Source organism: Quercus suber, unplaced genomic scaffold, assembly GCF_002906115.3.
Source record: "Quercus suber isolate HL8 unplaced genomic scaffold, Cork oak 2.0 scaffold_524, whole genome shotgun sequence".
Lineage (NCBI taxonomy): Eukaryota > Viridiplantae > Streptophyta > Magnoliopsida > Fagales > Fagaceae > Quercus > Quercus suber.
Window position 1 is genome coordinate 387,335 of NW_027069973.1, and position 27,882 is coordinate 415,216.

General features: G+C 36.3%; 3 protein-coding genes across 4 annotated transcripts; 1 reads left to right on the top strand and 2 right to left on the bottom strand.

Annotated features, from left to right (window-relative positions):
* Positions 1 to 16,883: 16,883 nt before the first annotated feature.
* Positions 16,884 to 19,431, top strand: LOC111985034 (cytochrome b-c1 complex subunit Rieske-4, mitochondrial). Its single transcript, XM_024016650.2, has 2 exons — positions 16,884 to 17,207; positions 18,567 to 19,431. The coding sequence occupies exons 1-2, from the start codon at positions 17,033 to 17,035 to the stop codon at positions 19,208 to 19,210; spliced, it is 819 nt and encodes a 272-aa protein (XP_023872418.1). The 5' UTR covers positions 16,884 to 17,032; the 3' UTR covers positions 19,211 to 19,431.
* A 2,050-nt stretch (positions 19,432 to 21,481) lies between these two features.
* Positions 21,482 to 23,944, bottom strand: LOC136063412 (uncharacterized). The gene is made up of 6 exons (XM_065763769.1): positions 23,642 to 23,944; positions 23,300 to 23,552; positions 23,121 to 23,157; positions 22,613 to 22,718; positions 22,269 to 22,379; positions 21,482 to 21,942 (listed from the first exon to the last, which is right to left on the bottom strand). Exons 1-6 carry the CDS (start codon positions 23,732 to 23,734, stop codon positions 21,826 to 21,828), a joined length of 717 nt encoding a protein of 238 aa, XP_065619841.1. The 5' UTR covers positions 23,735 to 23,944; the 3' UTR covers positions 21,482 to 21,825.
* A 109-nt stretch (positions 23,945 to 24,053) lies between these two features.
* LOC111985042 (uncharacterized) lies at positions 24,054 to 27,308 on the bottom strand. Of its 2 annotated transcripts, none has more exons than XM_024016660.2 (6): positions 26,882 to 27,308; positions 25,872 to 26,124; positions 25,693 to 25,729; positions 25,185 to 25,290; positions 24,841 to 24,951; positions 24,054 to 24,514 (listed from the first exon to the last, which is right to left on the bottom strand). In XM_024016660.2, exons 1-6 carry the CDS (start codon positions 27,047 to 27,049, stop codon positions 24,398 to 24,400), a joined length of 792 nt encoding a protein of 263 aa, XP_023872428.1. In that variant the 5' UTR covers positions 27,050 to 27,308; the 3' UTR covers positions 24,054 to 24,397. The 2 variants fall into 2 exon arrangements, with proteins under 2 accessions (XP_023872428.1, XP_065619840.1); XM_065763768.1 differs by lacking the exon at positions 26,882 to 27,308 and adding an exon at positions 26,214 to 26,520.
* Between the last annotated feature and the right edge of the window lie 574 nt (positions 27,309 to 27,882).

Below are 27,882 nucleotides of genomic sequence, written 5' to 3' on the forward strand. Positions count from 1 at the left end.
CTTAATCAGATTCTAAGGAAGAATAAGAAAGTGTCTCACACTCACATACACACCATTTCATTCTTTATATGATCTCAATGAAGACCCCCTTATGAAATTCTGTATGTGACTCCCAAACCATGCAACCCGTAAGTGCCACGTGCCCTTTGTCTCATCTTCCTTGCTTCTTGAGGATTGCTCGACAGATTTGATGGAAAAGTACATGTTTGTATCATATACAAAACATATGCAACGAAAAATTAACAGATCTACTTCATTTGCAAGTAATAACATGTACTATATAAGTTTCAAAATTTAAAAACAAGAAAGCGTACCTTGGTGCGGTAAAATTCAAAACAAAAAATTAGAAGTACTTGGAAATACTTTTAATCTTCACTCCAATTCCACTTAATGCCTAAGAAGTGTGGTCTCTTAATTAGTTTCTAAGGAAGAGTAAGAAAGTGTCTCACACTCACATACGCACCATTTCATTCTTTATATGATCTCAATGAAGACCCCCTTATGAAATTCTGTATGTTTATCTCTTTATATATAACTGATTATCTAATTGGACTAGCATTTTGGGCCATTCCAATTGGGCTTTAGTATGTGGCTTGGAGTGTGACCAAAATGGAACAAATAAGACTCTAGCTCCAATAGACCTTGGCTTTTTTGTCAATTCTTGACAAGTCCGAAGTTACTATTAATTATATTCAATACTACTATATGAATATAATTGCACTCTAGAGCTTATTAATAAATTATATCCCAAGATTTTATTATACATGCAACCCTTTCATTAAAATATTCGTAGTAATACAAAGTCATGAATGTTGACTGTCACTTTGAAGATTACTACATCTTAATCCTTAAGTACTTGGTTTAATTCTTTAAGTTATTCGTCATATATTCATGAAATCCAATTTCATAAATATATACTTTAGTAATTTCTTACTAAAGTAGTTGGGCCCAACACTTTGAATAACTAAACTTATTAAACTTATCTTAAGAGAATATTTTATATCTTCATTCAGAGATTATGAATTCTATCTTGAGAATATATGTTCCATCAACATTAAATATGGCTACCCAACATATTGAGGTTTTGATCGTGACTTTAGATCTCACTCTTGACATATCAAAACAACCTACATCTCATGATTATATTTATTATTCTCTCTGGATTTAGAGTTGGTGTAAATAGAAGTCGTAAGATTTATTATTCATTTGACAGTCGTTAGGAGAATAATAAATCTCACAGTGGTTCAGTTCAATATGTCTTAATTCTTAAAACATACTAACATATCAACTAGAAATCTCCACTTCCATAATCAAGACAAATCATCTTAGTTGATATGTTATAGTCTTTGCAGATGAAATGCCCAATTTCATCACCGATTACGAACTAAAATTCTGAGTTTACAAATAACTTGTGATTTATATCTTCTGTGATTAAATCACATAAATCATATATCATGTATCTCATGGACCAAGATAATGTCTTATTAGTTCATTTATAAATAGTCTCATATAATTAAAAAATATAATTATTTATAACATGCTAATAAATTGAATTTTAGGGCATAAACCCCAACAATATTCTCATTCCTTAAGTAGTCGATTGTTAAAATTGTTTAGTCATTGGTTGATTGAATTGGAAGGATACTAATATCTTCAGTGCTTGGCTTCATTTGAATTTCTACTCTTGTTTGGCCAATCTGGTCAAATTCTTTTAACAAAGCCATTTTTGCCAATTGGTCCGCTTGGCAATTCTCAGCTCTTGGGAATTGTAGAAACTGGAATCTATCAAAGCAGTTGATTAGTTAATGGACGATATTTACATACATTTTCATCTGTTCTTCAATTGCTTCATATTCTTCCTTTACTTGTCGCATGACGCGATGTAAGTCGCTATGAACGATCATGTTATAATGCCTTAGTCATGTTATTCTCAGCTCTTGCTTCATAGTCATGTTATAATGTCGTATATTCTGCCTCATTATTTGTGGCTGGAAATTGTAGTCGAACGGGTGTACTTAAGATTTCATTTTCTGTTGATACTAGATTCTGCATCTCTTGCTTTCTTTTTTAATGAGCCATCAACTTTAATCGTCTAGCCTATATATGAATTTTGTTCTTCTACTTCTTCCACTGTGGACTGTGCAATAAAGTCAGCTAGCACTTGTGCTTTGATTGCGGATTGTGGATTGTACTTGATGTCGAATTGACTCAATTTTATTGCCTATAAAACAAGTCATCCAATTGCATCTAGCTTTTTCATGGCCTTCTTGATGGGTTGATCTGTCATTACAGTGGGAGATTTGTTGGGCTTTTGTGGAGCCTAGTTGTGTTTAATCCAGATTATGACTCAACCCGAAATAATATTGTTATGGTTTTTAATGGAAGATTTTTTGAGGCTACCATGGAGCGGAAGCTTGGGCCGATAGCCCCAAGCAATTTTTGGCCCCTTTTTGTAGCCCATTGTAAATCCTATGCGTAGAATATAAAAAATTGTTGTTTTGGAGATTAGATGTTGTTTTGAGAGAGAAAACTGTATTGCTATACTCTATATTTTTCCCTGAGAATAATGAAATCTCTACAACTTTGTGGATGTAGGTAAATTGCCGAATCACGTAAATACTGTCTTGTGTGTCATTATTTTTCTTTGATGTATATTTTTTCTCTATTTTTGCATCTTATAGATCTGGAAATTTCGTGTATATTCTCATCAATTGTATAGGCTTGAAAGTATGATCTAAGCTTTCTTCATGCCACAATTAGAGCGAACACCATCTTCTTTGCCTTCGGGTTGGACATCCCACATGATATAGCATTTGGGCACATCAACTCCCAGTTTATGAGGAATTGATGACTTTTAATATAATATTTTTGAATTTAGATTCCTGGATAATTAAATATATAGAACTTTGAGAAAATAGACAAATTGACATAACTCAAATGCTATTGAAAAAAAAAAATGAAGCATCTTATTGAGGTTTCAAAATGGAGTTGTATTTTTAAGGATAACCTTATTAATGCATTGAACTGAAATCATTTCCCATCTTTCCTCAATAATATCACAATGAGAACATTAAAAAGATGTGTCTCCATGGGGAAATGCTGTCAACATTGTAGGGGAATAAAAGCGGGATTCATGTCAAAAGAACAATTAATGGAGCAAGATTCATTTCAAGTAACCATGTTACAAAGAACATATAGCGTCTCATATAGCGTACTAACCGACACAGGTCTTTCCAGTAATTGCATGCAGAAGGAATAGTTCAAATAACCATTGAGAATACTGAGGAGTTCGTTATCACCGTTAGTCACATCCCCATGATCCGACGGTCCCGCGTCTTTATACAGTAGCTGCTGTCTTCTCTTGGCCTTCTCACGATCAGTCAACGACGAGTCTGACTTGATCGCGCAAATCGCAGCGATAAGGCCGCCGGAGCTCGACGATTCTCCGGCGCTGGAGACAGAAACCGGGTTAGCAGAGAGTAGAGAACAGTCAAGGCAGTCCCATTGGAGAGTATCGGCTAACGAGTTGGGACGAACAGAGAGGCACGTGACGTGCCACGGCGTGGCACATGTCTTGCACGTGAGAGATTCCTCAGCTGTGGGCTTGTTCTTGCAAGCCATGCAAATGTGAAATGCCTTCACCTTCATAAGGAAGGTCGTAAAACTTGTTGAGCCATTTGGATTTTCGAGTGTTTGGACTTTGGAGAGTACTATGTAAGCTGAAACACAATAGATTGTGATTGGGATTTTCAAGCTTGAGTGGGTGTGGGATTATGTGGGAGGAGAAGCAGGCATTTGTAGGAAAGTAGAGTAGGAGAGTAGGAGCGTTTTTTTTTTTTTTTTTTTTTTTTTTTTTTTAATAGCATTATCATGTTGGTTCTATGCCATGCTTGTTTCCTTGAGTTCATTGCCATGAATTAGTTTTCTTCTCTCTATCTATGCTCTATATTATCACATGTCTATATCGCTTTCCATATCTTGTCTCATATAACCCGCAAACTACACCTAGGTCTGATGCAAATGCACACTTTTTTAAGACTAAGATAAATTATACTTTTCATTAATTTAAATAATATTTTAAAGAACAATGAATGACGAATATAAATAATCAATTTTATAATTTAGTAAATATCAATTATAAAAAGAAAAAAATAGCATAAAATTATATAATTGGAACATCCAAACATTATATAACTAATTAAACCTTAACATTAACATTTGGAGTACATGCATGCACTATCAGTCAAGCATTTCTGGTGAGTGACAAAGAGCACCTTTCCACCCAATTGCCATTGGAAAATTTCCCATTTATGGATGAAAAAGAAAGTAGAGGGAAAAGTGAATTTTTTCAAAGTCTATCCCATAAAAAAAAAAAAAAAAAAAAAAAAAAAAAAAAAAAAAAAAAAAAANACATAAAAAAAAGTGTACTCACTGCTAGAACTACATACATTAACAACTACATCATTTCTCTCCTCCACCTATGTAACCCACCAAAGATATTTCCCCCCCCCCCCCCCTATCCAACCAAACATAAAATTACACAAAGAAAAATCCCATATATCACCAATAACAATGCCAAGCACAGTGTGTAAAACTTTTCTCACTTCTTGCAATTTGCAACCTCAGCCTTAAGTGTGATAATCATCTACCTTTACTCTGGGATAAGCACCTTAAAATGCTCACATATCTCATCATCATGCCATTGAAAGAATTTACACTTTCGCCCAACCTAAAATGCAAATCAAACTCTAAAAAATTATTATCTATAAACTATCTAATCCAAAAATTGAAACAAAAGAGTGAAATTCATAAACTAAAACCCAATACCCAGTAATTTGGACATCCATAAAACCTTCTACTGGGATTGTTTGCTGTCCACGATACAACTAACACCAATTTTTCATAACAGAAGCACCTCGTTGGTGCTCTCCTCCTTAAACTTGAACTAGTTGAAAAGCTTGCTTCCATCTGATTTAGAGCTTCAAAGTTGATTTGGAGCTTTGATTATGATTTAGGGAAAGGAGTTATGGCAGATCCACTATGGGGGAGGAGCTCCAATTGCAAAATTTTGGTGGGATGAGTTGTTAGGATTTTTGGTTTAGATTGGGGGTTTTATTTGTTAGTTAAGCGTGAAGAGTTAGTTACGTGAGGATCACGTGACACAAAAGGGGGGGGGGGGTGGAAATATCTTTGGTGGGTTACATAGGTGGAGGAGAGAAATGATGTAGTTGTTAATGTATGTAGTTCTAGCAGTGAGTACACTTTTTTTTATGTTTCTCACATTTTGTAATGGTACACCTGTTGGTTAGTTTGTACTTGTTAATATTATCAAATGAAAATTTATCTCTTTGAAAGTGTGGACTAGTAGTGTGGGTAGGGCTGTCCACGGGTCGGGCCGGGTCGGGTTTGTGCCCAACTCGAACTCGACCCGCTCAGGTCGGGTGGGAGAGAATCAGACCCGCAACCGACCGCCGATCACCACGGGTCGAGTCGGTTAGATTCTAAAAAACGATCAGTCGGTTTAGTTGAAACCGACGAACGGCGGCGGCGACGAGCGTGGGAACGAAATCGCGTCGGATCTGGTTAGAGGAGAGCAAAAGGTCACCGATCTGAGCTTAATCATCGTCGGATCTGAGCCAAAGTTACCGATCTGAGCTTACACGTCACTGATCTGAGCTTAAATGTCACCGATCTAAGCGATTTTTTGAAAAATATTGCTGGATCTGAGCTAAAATCATCGGATCTAAGTGGATCTGAGATATATTGTCGCCGGATCTAAGCAAAAAATGGGTAATCGTCACCGGATCTAAGTGGATCTGAGAAATATTGTCGCCGGATCTAAGCCAAAGATGGGTAATCGTCGCCGAATTGAACGGGGGAGGCTTTCATCTGAAGTGGTGGTCGGGCGGGTCGGGTGGCTGCGATTTTAGAGGAGAAAACCCACCACTCGACCCGCCAGAATCGGGTTTGGAGGGTTAAGACCGACCGCCAGAGTCGTGGGATCGGGAAGCGAGCGAGTCGGTCTGGGCGGGTTTTTCGGTTTGGGCAGATGATCGAGTCACATGGACACCCCTAAGTGTGGGAGTGTTGTGTTATGTAAAGGTAAATAGTGTAAATGGCCAAAACAAGTTTAACAATATTTGCAAACTTTAAAATTGTGAAAAGATCAGCCCTACAAATCTAACAAATATGTTTTAATTTAACACCCACATATTGTAACCTTTGTCATTGCATAAACTTCCATACAAGGTCATTCCATGAAGAATAACAAAACAAAACAAAAGTTTAACCCAAACAAAAGCACCCAATGATTTCAAGTTCAACCAAAACAAAACAAAGGCCATTCCATACAAACTTAGCTAAATAATGATAATGAAATTGGATAAGATATAAAGTTTTTGGGCTTTTTGTGATGGGTAATTAAAAAGTGTTTATTGCCCATATGAGTCGTCCATAAGAACAAGGTTCATCCAAGATAATCTTCAGAAAGGAGAAAGGAGAAAGACGCACCATAAACATGAGAGGAGGTCTTCAGGAGAGGTTACTGGTTGTCCAAAGAGATACCGATTGTCCAGAGAAGTGTTGGTCGTCTACACCACAAGAAGGTGTAGACGAGCAACAAACACTTAGTAAAATTTCAAGTGTTTTTCACTGACCACTATTCCGATGGGGTGAATTCCCCAAAATTTTCTCCACTCTCCCCACTAAGTCCACACATCTCCCATGATGTTAGTGGCACCTAATAAGTAGACCCACTTCAAACTCTCTATAAAAGGGACCAAGCCTCACCAAACCAAGGTATGTTTCACTACTCATCCATTCACTAAACTTGAGTCTTAGAGAGAAAACTGACTAAACTGTCAGAGGGTCCTTGGCCGGTTCACCCTGGTTACCATCGATAGTCTCTTTTTTTCTTTTCAAGTCATCCAACCTCCGTTGAAACCTGGAGCATTCAGCCTATTGATTTTCAAGCATCATTAGTTGGTGCCTTCTGTAAGAAGAAGTGAGTTACTGCCACTTTGCTCCCAAAGAAAAAAGTTAGACTAGATCAATGGCTACTAGTCTAAACACCCAAATGACGAAGATGCTTCCAGTCATTCAAATCACGCCCTTGACCCTCCATCAGCTTCCATCCAGCAATAGTTGCATTCTATGGCAGTTGTGGTTATGGAGCTAACACAACAAAACCAGAAAAGTCCATAAGAAAAGTCATTGTTGACATTGACATGTAGACAAAGAAAAGTTTGGATGAAACCTAGAGGAAAGGAGGTAAGAAAGTGGGGTTGAAGGAGAACATTAGTCAAGAAGAACCGCTACCTGTAGGGTACCACACTTGGAGAGAGAAGTGGACCAGGTGAAGATAGCTATGAGAGAAATGACGGACTCTACAAGAGGAAGAACACACATAGATGACCTCATCCACATGATTGACTCTCCTTTCACCGCATCAGTCACAAATAATCTTATACCGTCCAAGTTCAAAATGCCTACTTTAGACTTGTATAACGAAACATGAGATCCTTGCGATCACATTGCTACATTCAAGTTGATGATGCATCTCCAAGGCGTTCCAAACTAGATCATGTGCAGGATTTTTCCAACAACTTTAAAGGGCCCAATTAAGGTATGGCTCGCAAGTTGCCACTAAATACTATAACTTCATTCTAGGAGTTAAGTAAGTTGTTCGTCACCAATTTCGTCAGAAGCCAAAGGCCAACAATAATAGCTTTTGATTCCGACGGCCATCCAAACAAGGTACATCAAAAGCTGGTAGAATGGGGGGCAACTGATAAGGATAATATTTTCAAACCTTAAGCGAACTGCCTGCCACTCTACAATAAACTCATCCAAAATGTCTACCAAGCCAGCCTTCTATCACCACCTACCCAAGTATGTTGTCTAACAGTATGGACGACCATGGTATCTTCCATTTGAAAAGGAAAACTTTCCCAAACAACCTTATCTAACAAATGCTAGCTTTTCTAGATGAGACTCTTCCAGAGGGAACTCTTCATTTGCTCATCCATATAGGGAATGACCCACCGACGATCATAATTATTCGTCTAAGGAGATCGTCTGTCCAAAATTATTCGTCTATCTTGAAAGTTCACTTGGTGTGTAAAATACTAGTGAATATTTAGACCCCAATTTCAAAATTACTAACACAAGCTTATACTCAAACAATATATGTGCGGAATGATAAGTACAAGTCATACCCAAACAACCAAACTAATCTAAGCCATAATGTAATAACAACACAACAGTAATTAAAAGCAAAGAGTAAGGGTTAGAGAGATGCAAACTCAAGATAACACTGGCACGTGTTATCAAAGAGGAAACCGAAGAACTTGACAAAAAACCTCTCCACCGATTTCCAAGCGGTAAAATGATCCACTAGAAAATCAGTTGGAATACATGAATAGCAATAGACCCTCCAAGCCTAATTTACTTAATGTTCCTAAGCCCTCCAAGCTTCTTGCTCCAACAGGGTTAAGCCTAACCTTGTCTTCCCTAACTTATCGGATCCCACAATAAGCCCATTGCATCAACCAAATGAATTGGTCTTCTCTAAACTGCTTCCCAAGCACCAAATAACATTCTTACTGATATGAATATGGTGAGGTGAGGATTTGGCTAAAGCTCATCTCAAGGGTATATCAATGGAAATGGTAAGAGTAGAGAAATTTGAAAAGTCAAATGTATAAGATTGTGGATGAATTAATCTTGGTGTTCTTTGGGGTTTTTCTCTCAAAATTCTCTCTGGAATCTATCTACATCTCGTGGGTATAAGGGTATTTATAGTAGGGTATGTGAAGGAATGTGAAAAGTCATTTTTCTGCAAAACAAGGGGTTTTAGCGAGTGACTCGCGACTGGGATGAGTTACGAGTTCCAGTCACCAACTAACAGAAAGGCCATACTGTACTTTTTGTCCTATAGTGATCCAGCTGTCATGACCTTTCAACTTCCTGCATGCTCCACACGTGTGACACTTCTGGCAAGTTACCATTCGCGAGTCAGTCGCAAATTCCAGTTACGAGATGCTCTTTGATTGCACACACTTGATCAAATCTTCACACTCTTTCACACACAACCCTTACATAATTTCCACCTAAATACAGGGTTTCTAATTGCTAAATTACAAGAAAATTTGGTACGAAATAAAACCAACACATGGTTGAATAAAGTCAACTTTACATATCTCATATTGGTTAGTCAGAACAGGAACATGTTTCCTATTTCCACCATAACTCCTTAATCAACCATCCATGCAATTATGGTCATCCATACATAGGAATCGTCCACACAAATGGTCATTCTAAGGAATAAAGTAACAATCTCGTCTAAGGTGTCTTCCAACGCATTTATGACTGTCCATACAAAGGATCACTCAATTACATGGGTGGATTATAAAAAATCGTCCATATTATAAGGTTTGTCTACATCATGATTGTCTAAGGTAATGGTCATTCTACATCTAGACAAATTTAGCTACACTTAGATGCTACCAATAGAATTTACTTTACAAGTCCACTACTTCAGAATGTGGAAGCAATCTCCCTGAAATTCGCTCCCACTAACTCCATTTACCCATCAAGGAGACCCACTCAAGGTCTCCTAGATAAAGGCCAAACCTCACTTAAATCAAGGCCAGTATCCCACCAGTGCCCTCTGTGGGGGCAAAGGAAAGTATGCCTTGACAAAGTGGACCGTGGCGGAGAAAAGTGGAGTCACCACTGAGATTAGGTCTAGAAACCATATTGGGCCTTTTGGGCTAATCACTTACATACATGGGTCCACATACTTGATTAATGCCTTGGGAAGGTGTTAGACACCTAAGATCGCCTGGCTTGTGGGCTAGCCTCCATTATGTGTTGATAAACCATATTTAATTAAAGAGTTTATTGAGAGATCCTTAATCTTTAACCTAAACATACATCATGCACTTAAAAAAATAATACACACAACATATTAAAGATCGCATCACAATATAAAGATTACATCACAATATATATCCAAAGGTAGCAAGCACATCATAAAAAACATCAACAAGGCATTAATCAAGTATATTCATCATGTTCATCAATCAAGAAAGTTCATCATGTTCATCAACCAAGTCAAATGCATGTTCATGTAATTATGCATGACTAACCTTACTTACCTCTTCGCACCATAACACCTCAGCACCTAATCATCAATGTATGTTCATGTGATTCATCAAAGCATAAACCCTATTCATCAATCTATCAATTCAAGCATGTGAAACATGTTATTCTACTAACCCTAGACCTAAACATGTGAAAGCTAGACTTAACAAGACCTAAATAGAGGATTAAAACTAATCAAAACACACAAAAATCAATAACCCTAATTTTACGTTTCTAGGCATACGTATGCATGCACATACATGAATTATGCGTACGCATTAATAAAGCATGCACACGCATATACACCCAGAAATACAGTTTAAAGTAGCAACAAAATAACAATCAAACAAAACCTAGCTTGCTTCTAATATCCAATTCAACCGTTCATTCAAAGCATGGTAAGACATAACAAAACAAAATCAAACAAAGCAAAACATATTTCTAGGCATGTATAACAAATAAAACAAATTAAGAACCATGTGAATCCTACGTAGCAAAGTGAGAAATCATGGGAAAGAGGCTCACCTTGCTTTAGAATCACAGATTTGAGATTGTTTAATCCACCCCTCAGTGCCTACAATATAAAGATTAGATTGAGGACAAGAATAATCAAATGAACACAACAATAGTTAGTAATCAAAACTTAAGAACAAAATTTTTTTGAAAAGGTTTTGAAAAATCAATTTAGAAAAATAGTTTTTGCCTTAGAACTAACTAAAGAGAGGTTTTTAATTTATAAAAAACGTGAAAAGGTGCTCTGTGTGTGTGTGTGTGTGTGTGTGTGTGTTTTAGAAAAGAGGATTAGGGTTTTAGAGAAGATGGAGGCCAAAAAATAACTCTATCTAGCTAGGGTTTTCAATGGAGACATAAGATGAGTATTTATAAGTTAAAATTAGGGTTTTTTGGGCTTTTTAATGGTCTTTGGACGTTCCCAAGGGTCTAGGGCTGGCCCACATCAAAGAATGATGTTTTGGAGCCCTAAAAATGAAGTTCTAGAACCCAGAAAATTGGCCTGTGTACACAGGTCCCGACCATGCATACTCATACTCCCTAGAAACCCTAATTTAACAACTCTGATGGCCCATCTTCAAATTGAAGCTCAAGATGTGTACTTTCCAAAGAAACAAACTTCACTCAAAAAATCTTTGTAGCCTAAAAGTTATGGTCAAAACAGTGAGCAAAGATCATTTTTAAGTATCGATTTCAACGATTTGAGCACTCTTGAGCTGTGATTACTTTCAAACTATTGTGAAATCTTTAATTATCCTAGGTTGGTAGCTCAAGATGTGTGCTTTCCAATGAAACAAACTTCACCTAAAAAAACTTTGTGGCTCAAAAGTTATGGTCAAAACTAGGAATGGCAACGAGTCGGGTTCAGGCCAAGTTTTTGCATACCTGGACCTAGCCCGTGAGGCAGGACCTACGACCCGGACCCAGTCCGATTAATAATCGAATTTTTTTTTTTCTGGGGCCCAGACCCGCCCCGCCAGGCCTCGTTTAGCAGTTGGGCTCAAATCTGGCTTAACAAAAAAAAAAAAAAAAAAAAAAAAAAAATTTTGAAGCCCATTAAGATTTTTTTTCCTAGATTCAAGCTCATTCAAGCCATATAACGTGGCCCAAATCAGTTGTTACTAAACGAACCTAAAAATCTCAATAACGCAAAACTATATAGAACTAAAACCAACATATATTTTCTGTTTGGTTCCTGAGAAAACTAATTTTTCTAGCAACAAAACAGGGAATTAAAGAGAGAGAGAGTTTGATTCAAATATAGCATTATCGAGCTCAAAATCCACAGATCTGCCATCACTCATAGTCAATCTCATCATTTCTCCAACAAATCAAAGACAAGCTCATCAAAAACACATATTACTAAAACAATCATTTAAAAAAAAAAAAATCAACAACACAATGAAGAGCTCATCAAACATTATACAGCTAACACTAATCGAGTTTTCTATCTGGTTCTCGAGAAAACTGAATTTTCTATGCAACCAAACAGAGACGAAACCCACCCAAACTTGCCCATGTGCATGGCTGCGTGCTCTTGTTCTTGAGGTTAAGGCGTGAGGGGCTAAGGGAGTGAGAGGCTGAGGCGTGAGGGGCTAAGGGCGTGTCTGAGGCGTGAGAAGATAATTGAAATGAGATCAGATTAGGGTTTACAACTTAATATATATATATATATAAAGGGTTTTTTTGTAAATTTAGGGAAACTGGGTTTTATCCAGGTCGGGTTTTGGGCCAGGTTTTGATAAAATCTATACCCAACCCAAATCTACTTCGGGTTTTTTTTAAAAACCCATACCCGACCCTATTCTTTATCGGGCCGGGTAAAAACCGAACCGGGTATCCGCGGGTCGAATTTAAATTGCCATCCCTAGTCAAAACAGTGAGCAAAGATCATTTTTTAGTATCGATTTCAACGATTTGAGCACTTTTGAGTTGTGATTACTTACAAATATTGTGAACTTTTTAATTATCCTTGATTGACATATGTCAAGCTCATCATTGGGGCCGAGGACGAAAGTTTATTAACTGTTATAAAATGCAATGTCTACATTCCCCAGTGACATTTTTCCTTGCAGTTATTCTAGCGCCTCTAGAAGGATAAGTGGCTCACTAATTTTTCTTGCATCCTCAATTCATCTAAAGGATCAAGGCTTAGACGGAGCTCCTTGGCATTGGAGACCTTGTCTTAGAAAGTGTATCTTTAGCTACTAAGGACCTAGCTCATGGAAAGTTGGGGCTTAACTGGGAAGGACCGTACAAGGTCATTAGCTAAAAAAGATGAGGAACTTACTACTTAGAAGCCCTAGATGGATGAAAGTTACAACATATAATGAATGTGGAGCATCTAAGGAAGTGATACCAATAAGTTGCTACTAGTGGTCTATTTATGTTATCTTTTAACATTTTATGTTCTCTTAACATTTTAATTCCCTAAAAAGCACAAGCTACTAGCATGTGCAATGGCTATGGATTTCAATTTGTTATATACAAAGTTTCTAGCTTTGTATACAAAGTAGTTTGGATTTTCTACTAAGTATTCTCAAAATACTACATATGATCTATAAAAGGCTAGCATAGACGAATAAAATTTCTGGATGCAGAGACGTACTGTCAAAAGCCACCTTTAGATGAAAGAAAGGAAAAATACAACCAACAGTGGAACAAAACCTTAAGTTATAAAGTAAAGGAATGAACACCTTTCACATAATCGTTTAAATTCACAAAGTGAAAGACAAAAAAATATATATAGCATGAAACAAAGAAATTCAGCTAAAACAAAAATTTCATTTTAACAGACAATATGGGTGGATGACCAACGTCCATAACCCTTAAATAGAGTCCAAACCATGAACGAATATGGGTGGATGACCAATGTCCAAAAACCTTAAACAAAGTCCATGCCATGGACGAATATAGGTGGACAACCAACGTCCAAAACCCTTAGACAAAGTCTAAACCATGGACGAATATGGATGAACATCCATAACCTTTAACAAAGTCCAAACCATGGATGAATATGGGTGGACAACCAACGTCCAAAACCCTAAAACAAAGTCCAAGCCATTGACGAATATGGGTGGACGACCAACGTTCAAAACCCTTAAACAAAGTCCAAACCATGGACGAACAAACATACGAAGTATTGTTTTAAATAAACAATATGGGTGGACGACCAACGTCGAGAAAGACCTTTAAACAAATAATATGTCCAAGACATGGAAGAACATATATATATATATATATATTTAGCTTGTTTTTAATAAGCAATAAGGGTAGACGACCAACATCCAAAAGCCCTTTAAAAGTAATTTCATACCATGGACGAATGTATAGAACTTATGTCCAAAACATGGACAAATGAAATGTACTTACCAAAAAATAAAATGATCCAAAACAACAAATCCCATGAAAGTTACTAGAGGCAAATCAAAGGCGTCATCTTCCTCATTAGCCCCATCCAAACTCTTAGTGAGTAAGGAACCATCATCAGCCTCAAGGAGCTTGATCTTGGAGAAATCCACATTTGAAAAAGCCTTCATCGCCTCCTGACGAAAATATTCAAAACTCGTAGTGTTATGCCGATCCAAAACATCCTTGAAGTCCTTAGACGACTTAAAGCCGTCTACATAAGCATCCTTAGCCTCTTCTAAAGAATTAGAGAGCTGATCATTTGTCCTCTGGAGATGATCCAGATGAGACTCCTTTTCAACAATATCAGCCTTCAGCTCTTCTATCTCGCCCTTCAAATTCCTCACCTAGTTGACCACAATTGTAGTGTGGGTATGTGCCCAAGGCAATTGTTGTAGGTGAATATTCATGCTATATTGTGTGCACAATCATTGCAGTGTGACCGTCTTGATCCATGTCACCAAGTGACATTGGTTTCCCCGTGTATACGATGCGCATCAATACATTTGATGCTTTGAGGGGCTCCAGCTCTTCCTAGAATGAGCATGTTGGCACGCACTGTATACACAGGCATGAAACCCTGCCAGATTTTTGCCATGAAAATGGGGCATCCTTATTGCCGTATTCTCATGGTAAAAGCTTGGTGAGAATAGTGTTTTGTGTGTTATGACGCATCTGAGGTGAAGCGCTACCAGATTTCTGCCACGAAAATAAGGCAAAATGCTGCCGAATTTTCGTCTTGAAAATTTGGCACCGATTCCAAGTACATTAGGGAAGTATCGATCAAGACCACACCCTTTCCGAAACCAAACCTTAGAGCCCAATTCGATTAAAGCTCCGAAAGCTAATGCCAATAGCTTGATTTTTAATTGCCAACGTCCTTAAATTAAGATTTTACTAAAACAAAGGACTATCTACGGACAGGCGGTTTGGGGTGCCTAACACCTTCCCCATATGTAACTAGATTTCTGAACTCAAAAATCAAGATTTTTCATCCATCTATATTAGATTAGGAAAAACAACCTTTTTCTTAGCCTAAGATTGGTAATTAAATCAAATAGAGTCAAGTGACCAATCATACCTTAGAAAAGCCCAATGATTAGTAGCTACTTCACTTACCTTTGGTAACTCAATTAAAATTGACTCATTCTCTAGTCACACACCAGTACGTCCCTCCTCCACAGCACCCTTCAAGCTCCCGGCCCTGATCGACACACATTTTTCAAGTGTGCGCGAGCGTCGCCACGATGGGTGGTCGAACCGCCACGAGGCATCAACAGTCACTTACCTTATATAATATTAAATTATTAATATATATTTAATATAAAAGAAATAAATATATCGGTGCAGTTTTTATGGTTTTCTTATTATAAAATCACACTTCGCACCACAATGCGGTGTGGTTCATTATCACTTGCAGTGCAATGCGGTTACTACATTTTACGAGCGATTTTGGCCGATTTGGATGTAATCGTGTTGTTTGAGTTGTTTGGTGAACATCCCTAACTATGACTTGAAAATGTACGAAATCAAGTAATTTTGTTCAAAATAAAGGTTCACACAATTCATTTAAAAGTGATGAAGTTAAAACAAAAGGATTAATACACCAAAAATATTTGGTCTTATATATATATATATATATATAGAGAGAGAGAGAGAGAGAGAGAGAGAGAGAGAGAGAGAGAGTTTCAATTTATAATGTCTATTTCTAATGATTGTGCTCTTTATCATCAAACTAAGACGTCAATCGTTTTTTGTGTCTTGGTCTGATAATAAAGAGCAATCATTAAGAGCAAATGTTTGGTGATGGCCTCCCTTTCGCAGCAACTCCCACAAGCCTACTGCCCTCTGGAAGTTGAAACTTTGGTCGTTGCAAAAGTTCTCCAATTTGCATCCGAGATAGCTATTACCAATGTTGTCCTAGAAGGAGATTCTCTGGTGCTGATTCTAGCTTAAAGAAGTGGTAACGAAAGCTTAACCCCTTATGGCTTACTACATGAAGATGTACAAGTATGTTCTAATTCTTTTACTCAATTATGTTACTTTCATGTTAAGAGAGAAGGTAAAAAAGTTGCTCACAGTCTGGCTAGATTTGTTGTTAATGTTCCAGACTTTCTTGTGTAGAAGAAGGATGTTCCTCCACAGTTTATTTTTGTACTTCAAACTGATTTAGTGGATTTTTCTTAATATATGCAAACCTGTCTTTTCCCTCAAAATAAAAATAAAAATACACTAACAATATATTTGTTTTAAAGGAATTTAATTTGTAGAAACTGGAAAGACTTTGCATGTACATGGTTTAAAATGTTCTCCAAGTTTTGGAGGAACATAATTATATTCTAAAATTGCTTAATATACTCTCCAAGGATAAATAATAGTAATAATAATAATAATAATAAAAAGACTCATTTCACATCTCTTATAGTTTTTAAGAAAAATCTCTTGAACTACCAAAAAAATCTTAAAAATTAATATAATATTCTTTAAAATCTTGTTCTCAATAGTTTTTTCGTTGCTTACACAAGTTAACCATTCAGTTACTAAAAAACGATGATAAATAAATCTTTTGTTTCCCTCTTTTTTTTTTTTTTCTTTTTTTTTTTCTTTTTTTAGCAATGATTTCTAAACCCAATTTTTTTTAAACAATTTCTACGACGCAATTAAAACAACAATATGAGAAACAAAGAATTGAAACCACAACTGATTAAAAAAAATTTGCTCCCTTGCATTACAAAATGAGAAACGCCGTCGTATCACTGTTAAAAAAAAAAAAAAAAACCAGTAGAACAACAATATAAATATTAGTACAAAACGACATCGTGTTAATCCACAGCAGTATTCTATTCTGGCAATAGGTTTCCCAGATCAAATAATCGTTGCCGAGAAACCAACCTTAACCCCCTCAGCTCTCTCTCTCTCTCTCTCTCTCGCTTCTCAAACTGAAACCTAAACAACAGAAGAAGAAGAGATGTTAAGAGTTGCAGGGAGGAGGCTCTCATCTCTATCATGGAGGCCGTCGCAGACAACCCCAGCTTTCTTCTCTCGCTCCCCTAATCACTTCTTCTTAAATGACACCGACGAATCCTCCGATCAATCTTCCAGATCCATCATATCTTCCCATCGTTTTACAGATCTCATCAGAGGTAACATTTACGGTTCTCCTTTTTTCTTTTTTTCCATCACTCACATCTGATTATCGTTCCATTTCCTTTGACCGTTATTTTGTTATTTAGGTTTTTTTTTTTTTTTTTTAGCGTAGAAAATTATACGAACGACGATGTTTTGCAATTTTAAATTTTAATTCGGTTGTTGTACTTTAAGTTAAGATTTTTATTTTTTATTTTTATTGTGGCTTAGTTCATCTCAGAGATTCGTTTTAGAACCAGAAATGTGGGAAAATTATGTGTTTGCCTTTGTTTTCTTAGAGGTGCACAAATTGAAAGCAGATTAAGATTCTGTAGAATATCAGTTTATAATTACTTTCCTGGCAACCGTGTTGGGAATTTGGGATTTGGGATTTTATTGTATGAATCTCTTTGGATATGTGAGACTTTTATTAAGAAATGAAACTTTTATATAACAAAAATGCTTGAAATGCTTCTTTTTTTATAATTTTTTTGGAGGGGGGGGGGGGGGATGTGTGGGGCACTTATGGATAGTATTGTATGTTTCTGTGGCTAAAATAAATACCGTTCTAGATTGAGATTAGCTTTTGTTTATTTATCGGAGCCCTTGGGTGATTTTTGAACTAGCTTTACGACGGTTGTTCATTTGATTAAGATTGTATATGTGCACTGCACGAATATCGGGCCTTGATGCAATGGCAAGTGCCTTCTACCAAAAGCGATAGGTCCTGTGTTTGAGTATGGGAATTAACCTTTTTAAATAAAAGAATGAGGTTAAGGAAGCCTATCAACCATCCTAGTGGGACCTTTGTGACTAGGTACAACCATTTTTCTGTGCACCGCACGAATATGCTATATGTTTGATGGTTGAAGCCTAGGGAGATCTATATAGGTCTTAAGGGGGTTACTTAAATATGGTCTTTTGTGATTATCCTAGAGACCATTTACATTTCTTACAATAACATTTTGGCAAGGACCATCTTCTTTTCTTGGATGAATAAGTAATTTATTCAAACCAGAAGAGACCTGTAAGCAGGTTACAGGAGCATACAGCAAGCTGCGACACTTAACAAACAATTGCACACCTCCACAAACTTAAAACAAAAATCACTAATACCTCAGAGCAAACAGATCCAACAAAACAAAGCAACATTAGTGGCTAACTAATAATTCCCTAATTGACAAAATCAGGAAGACTCCACAAAGCAATGTCCATTTTCTTATGCTAATTAAATCATATGCTCAATTCTGATGTGAACTCTTAAAAGGATTGAGATTGACATGATGCTCTATTACCAAGTTGGCATTCAAAAATGTTTCTATGGGATTCAGTAATTTTTTATGCTTGTTCCTTAAATGCTTGGTTTATTGTTCCAGGATTTTCTTCTGAAGTCCTCGCCCCAGGGCATGATGTGGGCATGATCTCTGATATCCCAGCCACGGTGGCAGCTGTGAAGAATCCTACTTCAAAAATTGTATATGATGAGTTCAACCATGAACGCTATCCACCTGGTGACCCCAGCAAGCGTGCATTTGCCTATTTCGTACTGACAGGTGGCAGGTTCGTGTATGCCTCTGTGATCCGTTTACTTGTCCTTAAGTTTGTTTTGAGCATGTCGGCCAGCAAAGATGTCCTTGCCCTTGCTTCCCTTGAGGTTGACCTATCTAGCATTGAGCCTGGAAGCACCGTTACAGTGAAGTGGCGTGGGAAGCCAGTTTTCATTAGGCGTCGAACTGAAGATGACATCAAGTTGGCTAATAGTGTAGATATTGGTTCTCTTCGAGACCCACAAGAGGACGCAGTGAGGGTTAAGGATCCAGAGTGGCTTATTGTTGTTGGGGTTTGTACTCATTTAGGTTGCATTCCCCTGCCAAATGCTGGTGACTTTGGTGGTTGGTTTTGCCCATGCCATGGTTCACACTATGATATTTCTGGACGGATTCGCAAGGGGCCAGCACCATACAATTTGGAGGTACCCACTTATAGCTTCTTGCCTGAAAACAAGTTACTCATTGGTTGAGAATTGGTGAGGGAGTTGCGTTTTTGGAATTGATTTTTTACTGCAAGATCTCATAAAGATAGTTTCCTCTTCTCTGGGGAAGTCTGATAATTTAATTGGAAACGGAATTTGTTTTCCTTTTCGTCTGTTCAGTTATGTTTTATATACTTTTAACATTGTATCTGCTGCCAGTTTTGGACAAGTTCCCAGTGTTCTGAATAATACAGCTGGATTTTTGTTAATTTTTTTTTTAGTTTTAGTGGCATTTCCAATTTCATTCTATTGAAGAAAATAAATTGTGCGTGCTGTTGGTTAGGTATTATTTTTCTTTTCCTTTTTGTCTGTTAACATATCCCTTATATACTTTAAACCTTGTATCTGCTGCCAGTTACAAAGAAGGTGCCAATGTCCTAAATAATACAGATGGATTCTTGTTGAAAACTTTTGTTTTAATGGTATTTCCAATTTCATTCTGTCTCAGTTTGTTTCGTTCTAAAATGTTTTCTGACATAAAATGTTCTCAGCTGAAAACATATTTTTTTGGTGTTTAGTTGTATTCCTAAAAATGCTGTGGAAATCATTTATTTGGTATGACATAAAATATGAAAATTTTCCTTCATTACAGAACGTGTATGCCTGTATATCCACAACCAAATTCCATTTCGAAACTAGAAAACACCCAAAAAGACCAATACTCATTACAAGAGGAGAGAAGGATTATACAGCCAAATTCCATTTCAAAACTAGAAAACACCTAAAAAGACCAATACTCATTACAAGAGAAGGGGAGGGGGTTGTGCGGGAAAGAGAGAAGAGTTAGGGCGGGGTTGTTGTCCACTTGTCATGCTTGGATTTAGAAATGTTAAATATATAATAAGTTTTGTCATTGTATTTTCTAGTCAACAGGATATATTTTAAGGTTTGATCAGGGTTTTACGATGAAACACTTGAAAATACTGAATGATTTTTGAAAAAAATTTTACAACAAAACAAACAGAGCCATTGAAGAAAGTAAATTGTGCACATTGTTGGCACAAAACATATTTTTTTGGTGTTTAGTTGTATTCCTAAAAATGCTGTGGAAATCATTTATTTGGTATGACATAAAATATGAAAATTTTCCTTCATTACAGAACGTGTATGCCTGTATATCCACAACCAAATTCCATTTCGAAACTAGAAAACACCCAAAAAGACCAATACTCATTACAAGAGGAGAGAAGGATTATACAGCCAAATTCCATTTCAAAACTAGAAAACACATAAAAAGACCAATACTCATTACAAGAGAAGGGGAGGGGGTTGTGCGGGAAAGAGAGAAGAGTTGGGGCGGGGTTGTTGTCCACTTGTCATGCTTGGATTTAGAAATGTTAAATATATAATAAGTTTTGTCATTGTATTTTCTGGTCAACAGGATATATTTTAAGGTTTGATCAGGGTTTTACGATGAAACACTTGAAAATACTGAAAATGATTTTTGAAAAAAATTTTACAACAAAACAAACAGAGCCATTGAAGAAAGTAAATTGTGCATATTGTTGGCACACCATTTTATAATTAAAGATTTGCACAATCAATTTAGGGAAAATTATACTTTCTTTTTTTAGCAATAGGGAAATTTACACTTTTGCACCTTAAAATCACATTGTTTATAATGTCTTTCAAACTATTACTTTGCACAATTGACGCTCCAATTTGAAAGAATTGTATCGATGAGTCCCTCGTCATTTAAATTAGGCATTAGCTGAGACAAAAATTGGAGGTAATTACTAAAATACCCTTATTGGTTTCTAAAAACATTACAATTTCTATCTAATTAAACTCTCAATTCCAACGAAGGGGAATTTTTATTTATTTATTTATGTAACTGTCTCAAATTAGGGTGTCAATTGAATGAAATGATAGTTTGGGGAAGAGTGGGGGAGGAAAGTTCAGGGTGATGTGTAATTTGCTCTAATTTATGTAATAACCAAAAAAAAGACACGTCCTTTTTGGACTGGTTTTTATGCCACAGGCCGAATTGCTACTTCATCCGTACGTGCTGGAAATATTTTGGGCCGATGTCTTTTAGGGAACAGAGTGCTATGTATTATATAGTATATACATGCATTATTGAATACCCATTGCCACCAGTGCAAGCCTAAATAATGGTGCCATGGTGGCTCTTGATTAGCATAGGAGGCGTTTCAAGCATATTGTAGTCATGCTTGCTGCAACATTGCGTTTTGGAGTAAAGGATGCTTCTCAACTACCTTGGTGTAATTCATTGAAATGAATTTGTCATGATCCATATTTGATATAATTCTAAATCGGCTCACAGCTTGTTATTTCAAGAATGAGTTCAATAGAGAAGACAGTTTTGCAATCACATTTCACATGTTATTGCGACCTAGATCTAATGCTGGATTTAACAGATTACATGCTATTTGTTTTAATATAGTTGCAGCAAACAAGCAAAAGAGTATATGTATAATCTCATATAATAGCGTGATAACCGCATGCCTTCTAGAGTAGCAACGTCACAAAAAATGCAGATTTGCAGCAACTATATGTTGTGTATAATCTTCTACTAAGCCTATGAGCAGTAGGGACTTAGAGAAGAAACAGAAACCCCATTTACCATTGACCCAAACAAATTAGGTGTCCTGGATAGGGACCAATGGCAGTTGGCCTCCATATGCAGCCGGCAGCTGGCTCTCTTCAATGTCACTCAGCAATGTGGATTTCAACTTTTTGTTCTCAACAAAAATTATCTGCAGAAGCATTGTAGACGTGTACACAATTTAATTAGTTGATCGAATACATACCAAAGATTTTTCCTGATATGTACCATTCTAGTATGCATGCACAGTGCATTTTGGATAACATGTGCTCTTAAACATTTAAAAGCCCAATTGTAGAACTTTGACATTTTGAAAATAAGGAGCAATGATGAAATGTTTAATACTTATATATATATATATATATTGTTGTTTTTGTTTCAAAACATAATTGTAATATATAATTGCTTCTTTGTCTTAGGGTTGATTTACATGCTTGAATGTGTATTTTTTGCAATCAAAGACACCTCATACTTTACCTTCTTTTTGGTTTTGCTGTCAATGAATGGGTAAACCATCTTCCACGCAGTCATGAAAATGTAAGGTACATGGACTATAATTAACTTGCCTAGCCTCTCTGGGAAGCAATCCTGTCATTAAAAAATCAAATTGATGATAATAAGCTTTTCTGGTGCAACCCTGTTTTGTATGATTAGCCTACGAAAGTAAAATTTTATCATTGCCTAAATTTGGTTTATCATGCACAACTGGAAAAGCAAGTCCCACAAATGGATTGGTGAATATGTGGACTTCAATTGCATTGGCTCATTTAGTTGAGTTATACCAGTCAATATGGCATTTTAGATATAGGAATAGATCAAACCTGCAAGATAGAGAGAGCTGCCAGGTATCCTCGAATGTCACTGTTCGAGTATCCCCATCCTTCAAGATCTCCAATGCACAAAAACTTTTCCTCCCCTCTTGGCATTCTGAAAGACCAAGACAGCATACGCTATTAAAAGATGTCTACAAAATAAAATTGACTCTTTATTCATCAAATGTAGGACACACAAGAGGTAACTCCAGGGTCTGCTTGGCTTAGAAAACAAAAGGCATGGGAAATGTTATATAAAATTCCAAAAAACTTTTTGCTCAAACCCGCAACTACTATTGCTCTAAATTATCATGTTATGTATGGAAAGCAGATTTATTTATTTTTTTTGAAAATTAAATTTGGGGAGGCTGCTTTCTAGGAGATAGATGGGTTGGCAATTTATATCTTATTATGTGATGATATAACACCTCAAATTAACACAGCATATCAAATTCACAAATATAATGATTCTTCAAAGACATTTAATGTCATAATAGAGATGGGGAGAGCAAGTTACCTAGAACATATTTTGTCTAAGCTGTAGACCACAAAACCTGCAAAAAGTAAAGACATCTCCATTTGATTTAGCTAATCACCAGCTAGCTCCTATTTGCAGCAGAGAGATTGCACAAATCCAATTTACAAGAGAATAGAAAACTCAAGAAATATAGTAGTTTTGAAGTCATAATAACATACGCTTGAACTCCTCTAGATTGTTCTGCTTATGCCTGCCACCAAAGCAAACCACGATGGGGCGTCCCTTCTTATCCAGGCCTTGCATAAACAGCTTGTTATGGGCTAGTTCATTTGAGATCTCGGATTCGGCTATGGAGCCATTAGGGACAAATGCACGCCTCCAGCTCAGGTACTTCAGGAATAGGTTAGAAGCCTTCTCGATATCTAGATCACGAGCCCGCAAAAATCTCCGAATCATCAAATCATCCACATCCTGCATAAGCATAACAAAGTATATTCAAACACATTGTAACTTGAGTCTACACATGAGCTTTGGTTCTGCTTATAAGCACTTGAGGTTACCAAAATATAACTAGAGGAATGAATGTATCTGCCTCTTTGTTTCATTGAGCTGAGATTCATAAATGCAGAAATTGTGATTAAATTTTCCATCATCTTTTCGGGGAAGGATTCTCTCCATTCGAGACGGATCCATTTCACCGTGCAAATTATATGTTACAAATCTAAAAGTATACATGCTCTATACAATGACATGTATTTTAAAATTTAAATAAGGTGACAGTATGTAATCTTTTTACGCTCTTAGATCCAGAAAAATAAAATGAAATCGACGAAATGGAAAGGATCCTGTTCTGACATTTTTTTCCAATATGGAAGTTCGATGTCCTAGACATGCAAATTGAAAGCTTTTTATATTGCAATTTTTTTTTTTTTTTTTATGTAATTCATTGAAATGAATTTGTCATGATCCATATTTGATATAATTCTAAATCGGCTCACAGCTTGTTATTTCAAGAATGAGTTCAATAGAGAAGACAGTTTTGCAATCACATTTCACATGTTATTGCGACCTAGATCTAATGCTGGATTTAACAGATTACATGCTATTTGTTTTAATATAGTTGCAGCAAACAAGCAAAAGAGTATATGTATAATCTCATATAATAGCGTGATAACCGCATGCCTTCTAGAGTAGCAACGTCACAAAAAATGCAGATTTGCAGCAACCATATGTTGTGTATAATCTTCTACCAAGCCTATGAGCAGTAGGGACTTAGAGAAGAAACAGAAACCCCATTTACCATTGACCCAAACAAATTAGGTGTCCTGGATAGGGACCAATGGCAGTTGGCCTCCATATGCAGCCGGCAGCTGGCTCTCTTCAATGTCACTCAGCAATGTGGATTTCAACTTTTTGTTCTCAACAAAAATTATCTGCAGAAGCATTGTAGACGTGTACACAATTTAATTAGTTGATCGAATACATACCAAAGATTTTTCCTGATATGTACCATTCTAGTATGCATGCACAGTGCATTTTGGATAACATGTGCTCTTAAACATTTAAAAGCCCAATTGTAGAACTTTGACATTTTGAAAATAAGGAGCAATGATGAAATGTTTAATACTTATATATATATATATATATTGTTGTTTTTGTTTCAAAACATAATTGTAATATATAATTGCTTCTTTGTCTTAGGGTTGATTTACATGCTTGAATGTGTATTTTTTGCAATCAAAGACACCTCATACTTTACCTTCTTTTTCGTTTTGCTGTCAATGAATGGGTAAACCATCTTCCACGCAGTCATGAAAATGTAAGGCACATGGACTATAATTAACTTTCCTAGCCTCTCTGGGAAGCAATCCTGTCATTAAAAAATCAAATTGATGATAATAAGCTTTTCTGGTGCAACCCTGTTTTGTATGATTAGCCTACGAAAGTAAAATTTTATCATTGCCTAAATTTGGTTTATCATGCACAACTGGAAAAGCAAGTCCCACAAATGGATTGGTGAATATGTGGACTTCAATTGCATTGGTTCATTTAGTTGAGTTATACCAGTCAATATGGCATTTTAGATAAAGGAATAGATCAAACCTGCAAGATAGAGAGAGCTGCTAGGTATCCTCGAATGTCACTGTTCGAGTATCCCCATCCTTCAAGATCTCCAATGCACAAAAACTTTTCCTCCCCTCTTGGCATTCTGAAAGACCAAGACAGCATACGCTATTAAAAGATGTCTACAAAATAAAATTGACTCTTTATTCATCAAATGTAGGACACATAAGAGATAACTCCAGGGTCTGCTTGGCTTAGAAAACAAAAGGCATGGGAAATGTTATATAAAATTCCAAAAAACTTTTTGCTCAAACCCGCAACTACTATTGCTCTAAATTATCATGTTATGTATGGAAAGCAGATTTATTTATTTTTTTTGAAAATTAAATTTGGGGAGGCTGCTTTCTAGGAGATAGATGGGTTGGCAATTTATATCTTATTATGTGATGATATAACACCTCAAATTAACACAGCATATCAAATTCACAAATATAATGATTCTTCAAAGACATTTAATGTCATAATAGAGATGGGGAGAGCAAGTTACCTAGAACATATTTTGTCTAAGCTGTAGACCACAAAACCTGCAAAAAGTAAAGACATCTCCATTTGATTTAGCTAATCACCAGCTAGCTCCTATTTGCAGCAGAGAGATTGCACAAATCCAATTTACAAGAGAATAGAAAACTCAAGAAATATAGTAGTTTTGAAGTCATAATAACATACGCTTGAACTCCTCTAGATTGTTCTGCTTATGCCTGCCACCAAAGCAAACCACGATGGGGCGTCCCTTCTTATCCAGGCCTTGCATAAACAGCTTGTTATGGGCTAGTTCATTTGAGATCTCGGATTCGGCTATGGAGCCATTAGGGACAAATGCACGCCTCCAGCTCAGGTACTTCAGGAATAGGTTAGAAGCCTTCTCGATATCTAGATCACGAGCCCGCAAAAATCTCCGAATCATCAAATCATCCACATCCTGCATAAGCATAACAAAGTATATTCAAACACATTGTAACTTGAGTCTACACATGAGCTTTGGTTCTGCTTATAAGCACTTGAGGTTACCAAAATATAACTAGAGGAATGAATGTATCTGCCTCTTTGTTTCATTGAGCTGAGATTCATAAATGCAGAAATTGTGATTAAATTTTCCATCATCTTTTCGGGGAAGGATTCTCTCCATTCGAGACGGATCCATTTCACCGTGCAAATTATATGTTACAAATCTAAAAGTATACATGCTCTATACAATGACATGTATTTTAAAATTTAAATAAGGTGACAGTATGTAATCTTTTTACGCTCTTAGATCCAGAAAAATAAAATGAAATCGACGAAATGGAAAGGATCCTGTTCTGACATTTTTTTCCAATATGGAAGTTCGATGTCCTAGACATGCAAATTGAAAGCTTTTTATATTGCAATTTTTTTTTTTTTTTTTGCAGTAAATGCGGTACAAATTTTGCAATTTTTTTTGGGTTGTTGAATAGATTGTTGAAACAAATTTTACGCTATATTTAGCATATCACCAATTAAATTGATTTGACCCGCGGCCTTCTTTACTCTCAAATTTGTTTATCTATCATTATAACTGGCACGAGCACAAAACCCCCTTGGAGAGACAAAAAAAAAAACAACCAAACATGCCGATGGTGAAGAAAACGAGAACAAAGATTAAAAAATTTATCATAACTGAAAACAGTACCAAAAAAAAAAAACAAAACAAAAAGTACCTTGGCAGAGGGATCTTCTCTTTCAACAAGGGCTCTCATGATACCCACTTTGCTTTGCTCTATTTCATTCTCTTTCTCGTTCATTTCCATTACATTATTATTTCCCAACCTTTCCTCTTTTTCTTCTTCTTGTTTTGGTTCCATTCCTTCTCTCAACTCCCTCTCCATTATCAACCACTTTTTTCCTTCTTTCCTTTCAATCAAAACTACTAAACTCCACAAATTAAATGTAAGAGTCTCTCTCTCTTAAAATATTTATTTAAGAGAGAGAAAAATAATGAGGAGGAAATGAATGCGTAGAGTTAAGCTGATGTAGATGTGGCGCTGACTTCTGAGTCGTGAGATCTAACGGAATTTACATCATGAGAACAGAGAAGAGCTTCCTTTTTAAGTAAAGACGTAAAAAAAAAAAAAAGTTTAGACATTTCTGGTGAAGTTTGAAATTTGAACATTTCTTCCACCAAAAAAAAAAAAGAAGGAAATTTCAACATTTCTTGCTACTAATATTGTTTTATTATTATTTGAGCAGAAACGATTTGATTTTTTTATTTTTTGACGAAAAATAAACGATTTTATTTGATTTTTGATTCTATTGAGTTGACGTAGGCATTTTTTTGGCATTCCATTCCTAATTTTCTATGGTTGTTGGACGTTGGAAAAAGCCTTGCCTTTGGGTCCTGTTCCTCTACGTCCAATCCCATTCCAGTACCCTCTACTAGCCTATATGATTGCGCCACGTCAGGACAAACGGGCCTGTAGCAGCTTATTTATTTTGCTAACGTGTAGCCTCTAGAGCCTTACAACTTACCAACCAAATAGAGTTAACGTTGTCCTAATAACGTTGTTTATATTTTTTAGAAGAGTAAAACTTAGGTACAGTACTTAGGTGCTGTTATTTAAGTTTTTTTATTAAAATTTTGTCATATAGTTTTTTTCATTGGATAAAAGTGTATTTTTAAGTTAAATAAGCACATGACTAAATCTAAAAAATGAAATTTAAG